This window comes from Engraulis encrasicolus, chromosome 16 (assembly GCF_034702125.1).
Source record: "Engraulis encrasicolus isolate BLACKSEA-1 chromosome 16, IST_EnEncr_1.0, whole genome shotgun sequence".
Classification (NCBI taxonomy): domain Eukaryota; kingdom Metazoa; phylum Chordata; class Actinopteri; order Clupeiformes; family Engraulidae; genus Engraulis; species Engraulis encrasicolus.
Window position 1 is genome coordinate 20,262,174 of NC_085872.1, and position 7,500 is coordinate 20,269,673.

Here is a 7,500-nt window from a genome sequence, read left to right on the forward strand (position 1 = left end):
GTAAAACACTGACATGGGGCCAGGTTTAATTATTTGTGTTACTGGAGTACCCCCAACCCCCACCCCCACCCCAAACCCACTTCTACCCCCTCCTCTCTTCTCCCTCTATTCCCCTGTCTATCTCCTTTTGTAAATCGACCTTGGGTTACTTGAAAGGCGCTATATAAAACCAAGTTATTATTATTATTATTATTATTAGTAGTAGTAGTAGTAGTATTTACCATGGTGGGGTCGGGTGACTGTTGGTAGCCCCGCCCCCTACAGAGAGCACTAGGGGCACTAGGCAACTGCCTAGTCTGCCTATTAGAAAAAAATGGCTCTCTCCTATTGAGCTGTGGGGGCGACTGTGGAAGCGGGTCCCCAGGGTGGCTGCTAAGGTTTTAACAGGCCCTAAACATAACTAGTCAGGAGCCCCCCCTCATAATTAAATAATAATAATAATAATCTTCTAATTAATAAATATATGTTTTGTAATGTAATTCATTATCTTTTTCATGACATTTTCATGACAAGTCAATCTCAATTTAAGAGACCCTAATTTTAGGGGCAAAGCGGTTGGTGCCCTAAGCACTGGTTGGTGCCCTAAGCACTGGTTGGTGCCCCCAGCACTGGTTGGTGCCCCCTGCACTGGTTGGTGCCCTAAGCACTGTGCCTACTCTGCTTATGTCTAGTGGCGGCCCTGCAGGCCCCTTTCGCTCCCCCAGTTTATTTACTGGTGCCTGTCCTCCGCTCCCGATTCATGCTGCATTGATATCCTCCTTCTGGTGTATCTCTATTATCTTCCCCCTGGTTTCTTTCTATCTGTTTATCTCTAATGGTCTTTTCTTTCTCTCCCTACCTCCCTATGTCCACTCTCTCCATTCCTTTCATCTCACTGTTTTATTCTTCCCATTTCTTCCCTCTACCATTTTCCTCTAACAATTCTCGTTCCTTCCCTCTTTTATCTTGTATGTCATTCATCTCTCTCTCCACTCTTTCTGGCCTCTCTATTTATGTTTCCTTCCTCCTCTCCTCTTTCACATCTCCCTTTTCACACTGTGCTCCTCTCACGTTTACTCGTCTCATTCCTTGGTCTAATCCTGTTATTTTCTTTGCTTCTTTATGTCCCTCTGCATGTCTACTCTCCAATTATTTATACACGTTGGTACATTGTATTCTGTTTCAATAATTTCCCGCTCACTCTCTTGTCTTTTCATCTGCGTTCTCATCCCTTTCTTCTCTCTTTTCTGTTATTTATTTCTCCTTTCCTGTTCTCCTCTACTGTTCTCCTCTCTCTCTCTCTCTTCTGTTCTCATCTCTCTTCTCCTGTGTTCTTCTCTCTCTCTCTCTTCTGTTCTTATCTCTCCTCTGTTCTCCCCTCTCTCTCTCCTCTATTTTCCTGTATCCTCTGTTCTCTTCTCTCCTCTATTCTCCTCTCTGTCTCACTCTTCTGTACTCCACTTTCATCTCTTCTCCTCTCTCCTTCCTTCTCTCCTCTTTCCTCTGTTCTCATCTCTCATCTCTTCTCATTTCTCTTCTATTCTCATCTCTCCCTCTCTCCTCTTTTCTCCTCTGTCCTCTGTATCTTCCTCTCTCTCTCCTCCCTCTTCTGTATATCAGCACTGGTTGACGGAGTTGGAGATCTTTGCTATGCTGTTTGCTGCGGCGGTGCATGACTATGAGCACACGGGCACCACCAACAACTTCCACATCCAGACAAGGTAAAGCACGCACGCACGAACGCACACACGCACACACACACACACTAACAAACACACACACACACACACACACACACACACACACACACACACACACACACACACACACACACACACACACACACACACACACACACACACACACACACACACACACACACACACACACACACACACACACACACACACACACACACACACACACATGATGATGTCAAGTGTGTGGACTCCTTGAGCTTGAATCAGCATTAAATCCTGCACCTTTACCTGGGACGTGCTCAATCGTCCTTCTCAACACAAGAAGCAATCTCATATCAGATAAACAACACATTACATTTTTTACAGTATATTACAGTACATTACATTTATCAGACACTTTACCAGTATTTCCCAATTGGTTTTGTACATTTCTCGAATCTCTCTCGCAATTTGCAAAACATAATATTCATTCTCAAAACAGGTTTAACAAATGGCAAAACACGGTGGATAACCTGCAAAACCGAGTCTCTTGCTCAAAACCCTTATTTGTCTTTCAAAAACCAAGTTTTTGTGTCAATGAACGTATCAGCGCCAGCAGAATGGTTAGTCATTGTGTCATAGTGTATGGACAAGCTAGTCAAATCAATTTCTCATGTTGTCAATTGAGTAGTACACTCTTGAGGATCTTTTCTGAAGGGAAATGTTGTTTAGATTGGATGGGAAATGTTGTAAATTCAGTTTTATATTACATTGATCAGATAAGATTGAGATAGTTTCATGCATTCAGTGACAAAGCTTTTTGAGTGATATGACAAAAGCAATTGATAATGTACGAAATCACTGAGAATTGTACACAGCCATGGCATGGTGGACGAGAGCATTTGCTATATGCCAAAAACAATGAGAAACTGATTTGACCATGTGCACAGGTAACACCAGGAAGTCGCAATTGAACAAAGACTTTTGAGAATCATTATTCTGTTGTGAGAAATGTACAAAACCAATTGAGAAAAACTGTAAGAGGGCATAATCAGGTAACGAGGTAAAACAGCAAACCCATATCAGCTAAACAACAATGAGCATCTTGTCTTGTAGGCCTATATTGTATGAGGACACCGCTGACTTTTAAAGTACTTACAAAAACAGTAAGCTCATATTAGCTAAACAGCATTGTGGAATTTAATATATTACATACATTTAAAGGGACACTGTGTGAGATTTTTAGTTGTTTATTTCCAGAATTCATGCTGCCCATTCACTAATGTTACCTTTTTCATAAATACTTACCACCACCATCAATTCTAAACATTCATTATGACTGGAAAAATTGCACTTTTCATACATGAGAAGGTGGATCTTCTCCATGGTCCGCCATTTTGAATTTCCAGAAATAGCCATTTTTAGCTGCAAAAAAGACGGTACTTGGGCCATACTAGAAAATATTAGTTTATTACTTAGTAAACGTTCATGTTAAGATCAAATTTGGCAATCGGCAGCCCAGTTTCAATAAGCAGCATAGTTGCAGTACCTTTTTTGACCATTTCCTGCACAGTGTCCCTTTAATAGACACTTTTATCCAAAGCGAATCATAAAAGAGAACATAATCAGGTAACAGATGACAAAAGCAGCAACATCATATCAGCTGAACAATACTCACTGACATGAACCACGCAGAGACATCACTTTTTATGTACTTACGGTAAATCAAGCAACTTATTTCCCGCTATAAAATTCATAAGAACTCCATGGAACATTAATGTTGAACATGTATAATATACTTTTTTTTATTTGTGATATAAAAGTACAAAACACTGAGAACATTAAACTTCAAACCAAAATCCATTTGTGAAGTACACTGTAAAAAATAACTGTTAATTTAGGGCAATTCTGCAACAGCATTCTACTGTTTTTCGAAAAAACAGACAACTACTGTGAAAATATTACTTTGAGTCACATATTGAGCATAAACAGTAAGTACTGCACAATAGCAGCATTCGCCGTTGTGGAAACAACCAAGTTATTTTAGGCAGCACCATTGACACCCATTCATCATCCACTTGTCCGTGATCACCATCAAGCTTCAATACCACCTGAAGAACTTAAGTCATTCTCACTGGTTAAATATTCTCTGATAATATCAAGCATGATGAAACAATTTCTAAGGAAACTAAAATACTTAAAAAGTGCTTGATGCAGCAAAGTATGAGTAGCACATGCATTTGATAGTGATGAAAGTGTGAATGGCTGAAACATTTTAAGAACTTGTAACACTCTTGTAACAAGCAGTCCCATCTAAACCAATCTGCTAATTAGTGCCTGGCCTCACCTGAGTACTAAGGGCTGTTATACCATTCTCCAATTACGACCTTCACCTGCCAAATCCCTGATGACTCTGGTCACATGGTACTCTTGCACCTGTATATAAATCTGGACTAGCAACACTTCAGTTGCTTGCCTGCCTGCTGGCTGACCTGCATGGCACAGCATAGCACTTGCTTGTCTACAAGCTTGCTTACAGGCTTGTATACTTTCCTCTTTGTGAAAGCTTGCTTTGTGGCACTTGCTGTGTGTGGCATCATTTGTGGCATCGTTGCATATAATGTACTTGCTGCAAATTAGGCATTGCGTTGAGAGCTAGCTTGTAGTGCTGCTTTTTTGCTGTGCTACTTGGTGTAAATTACGTTTTTACAGACTGACCAATGCTATTTTCATCATTGGCTCATCAAGGGCTGATACATTAAAAAGCCCCCCTCACACACTCCCATTGCCATTGTAACATAGCACTGCGTAGGCCTACACTGAAATTGTATTCATGCCCCACACATTCAAAGGACCACCACAGACCAGCATCTCAATATAGCATAGTGGCGGCATGGTATCATGCTCAAGTCACTTCAGTCATGGTGACCGATGGGACAGTGGGGCAGTAACATGGCCAGGGTATGGAGAATGATGGGTGGGAGGAAAGTTGCCATGGCCATATTCATGAATGCAACTATGACCCAGTAATTGCCTGCTATCTCACAGTACATCTTCAAATTTTTAACTGTAGTGTACCGTTATTTTACCTATATTACTGTATAAATATTGTAGAGCACTTTTAGTTTAACAATACTAATACTGTGAACGTTCTGTAGAGTACTGTTATTTTAACAGTTCAATTGCTGCTGAAAAATAGTTATATACTGTGGTACATTAAACAGTACTGAGCTGTATTTGATGTTTGGTGTGAAATAACAGTAGAATTACAGGTAAATATAATTGCCAGTAACTGCCGTTATTTGCAGGGGAAATCTCTTACAGTGTAGGCCTAACAATAAACTTACCCCATTATCCCTGAGACAATTAAAACAATAACTGTGACTAAATGAGAGAGAGAGAGAGAGAGAGAGAGAGAGAGAGAGAGAGAGAGAGAGAGAGAGAGAGAGAGAGGGAGAGAAAGAAAGAGGGATAACTAAACAGTAGCTCAAACAATACCTAGAAGCATGGCCAATTATTGAAAGAAGCCTACTGTGCAGCTACTGTGAGCACAGCTTGAATCTTGCCACAATGCCGTCTCCTTGTGGCTAGGGGTGGGTATTGGCAAAGGGTTCACGATTCGATGCGCATCACGATACACATGCCACGATGCGATTCTATCACGATGCATTGCGATTCATGTACTACTGTGAAGCATTGCGATATTTACTTCAGTAAATGTGTAAAATACAGCTTATTTGTCAGTTGCTGTGTAGCTTTCTTAAGTCAGTTCATTCTATTTAAGCATTCTATCATCTGGGAGAGAGCTTACATCACAACAGAAATATTACCTATTCTCTACTGAACAAAATAACCCGTGGCAAATCGAATTTTATTGTTATCAAATAATCAATTGTCATGAATCCATGCAGTATATTGAGAAAATAAGTATCACGATACCTTGTCATGAATCGATGCATTGTATCGTGAGAGTAAGTATCGCGATGCATCGATATGACGATTATTTTGCACACCCCTACTTGTGGCCTTAACCAACCTAACAGTCTGTTTTTAATACACCCAGCTGCTGTTTTTGTGACCGCATAGCGCAGTTTGTGTTTCCCTGCGCTGTCTTTATTCCCTGTCAGGCAGCCGTGTACTAATTGTTAGGGAGGTGGTCTTGAAAGCAAAGGGTTGCTAATTCAAATCCTACACCTCCCTCCATGACTGTAGTGCCCTTGAGCAAAGGCCCCTAATCCTATATTGCTCCTGTAAACAATACTCTGTAATACCTGTAAGTCACTTTGGATACAATTGTCAGTTAAGGGTCATGCGATACTGTGTGTGGATGCCAGATCAAGTTTAATAACACAGCGTTTGGTGGTTGTGGCAGGTGCTCAGTCCATCAAACTTTTGGGAGCATAGATCAGTCTTTATTATTTCTTTTCAGTTCAGTTCAGTTCAGTTTGGTCTGGCACCTGCATTACTGATGTGCGCTCTGCATTCTCCTTACCCTGTAATATCTGTAAACATAGGTGCCGGAAAGGGGGATGCAGTGGTGCAGTTGGCATCCCCACTTCTGGGCTCCCTAAATGAGGCTTCCTCAACTTTTGCTGCTGACAAATGAGCGGAGTAGAGCAGCCGTAACATTGAACGAATTGAAACGAATCCGAATAAATAAAGAAAAATGCACCATCGCTTTAAAACTCTTTCCGGCGCCCTTGTCTGTAACTCGCTTGGATAAAAGTGTCTTCTGAGTGGTAATGCAACACTGTGTGTGAATCCCAGGTCAGACACGGCCATCCTGTACAACGACCGCTCGGTCCTGGAGAGTCACCACGTGAGTGCTGCATATCGCCTCCTGCAGGACGACGATGAAATGAACATCCTCTACAACCTGTCCAAGGACGACTGGAGGTGAGTGGATAATAATGTAATGATAAAAAATAAACTTTCATATGTTTTACAAACCCCAACTCCGATGAACTTGGGACGTTTGGTAAACAGTGAATAAAATCAAAATGCTATCATTTTCAAAACATTCAATCTATTCATTAGATGGAGAATAGTGAAAAGACAACATATTAAGTGTTAAACCCGTGAAAAAATATTGTTTTGGGGGACATATGTACTCATTTCTAATTTGATAAATCCAACACGTCTCAAAAGAGTTGGGACGGGGACAATAAATGGCAGCAAATATCGAGGAAGACTAAAAACAAAACAAAAGACAACACTTAACAGTTAAATACATTAACCGATGAGATGATTTTATATAAAAAACAGTGTTAATTCCTATCTTGGACATGATTTCACCAGCTTAAATGGTAGGTGTATTCCTTGTCATGTTTTGCAATGTTTTCCTTTCTGTAGTGCTTACAGTGTGACAGGTCTTGACCAAAAGCCCACCATTTTATCACCTGCTGGTCCTTATGATGGAGCCAAACTGTTAAAACATAGTAGAGAATGCAATTTGACCTTACTATGTGGCAGTAATCGAAGATCTCCCTTCAAAATATAATGCATGAGTGGCTTTTCATGCTGTTTAAAACTCATGTATACCATTCAGCACTGTATTTTACTCTACAGATGAGTGAGAACATCTTAACCAATGCACTACTGCACCCGCATGCCATCATGGAGGCTGACTTTTGAAGTTAGCACTAACACAAGTTGGATGGTCCATTTTCACTGTAGCACAGGATGTGCAATGCTCTATTATTGTCAAAAAGAATGGACTTCTACAACTTCTGCTGACTTCTGTAAGCAAAGGACAGTTTCCCATGTCTTCAGGGTTTATTTCAAGTGAGCTCAGAGTCAGGTGCTTAGGAGAATGTTACACCCCTGTATCATTTGCACGCAT

General features: G+C 40.7%; 1 protein-coding gene across 1 annotated transcript in view; it reads left to right on the forward strand.

The window, feature by feature from the left end:
• The window catches only part of pde1cb (phosphodiesterase 1C, calmodulin-dependent b), a 142,433-nt gene that overhangs the window by 112,401 nt on the left and 22,532 nt on the right, over positions 1-7,500 (forward strand). The window contains exons 8-9 of the mRNA XM_063218970.1: positions 1,600-1,700; positions 6,426-6,554. Of these exons, the coding sequence (XP_063075040.1) occupies positions 1,600-1,700; positions 6,426-6,554 (230 nt within the window). The remainder of the gene's footprint in view (positions 1-1,599; positions 1,701-6,425; positions 6,555-7,500) is intronic.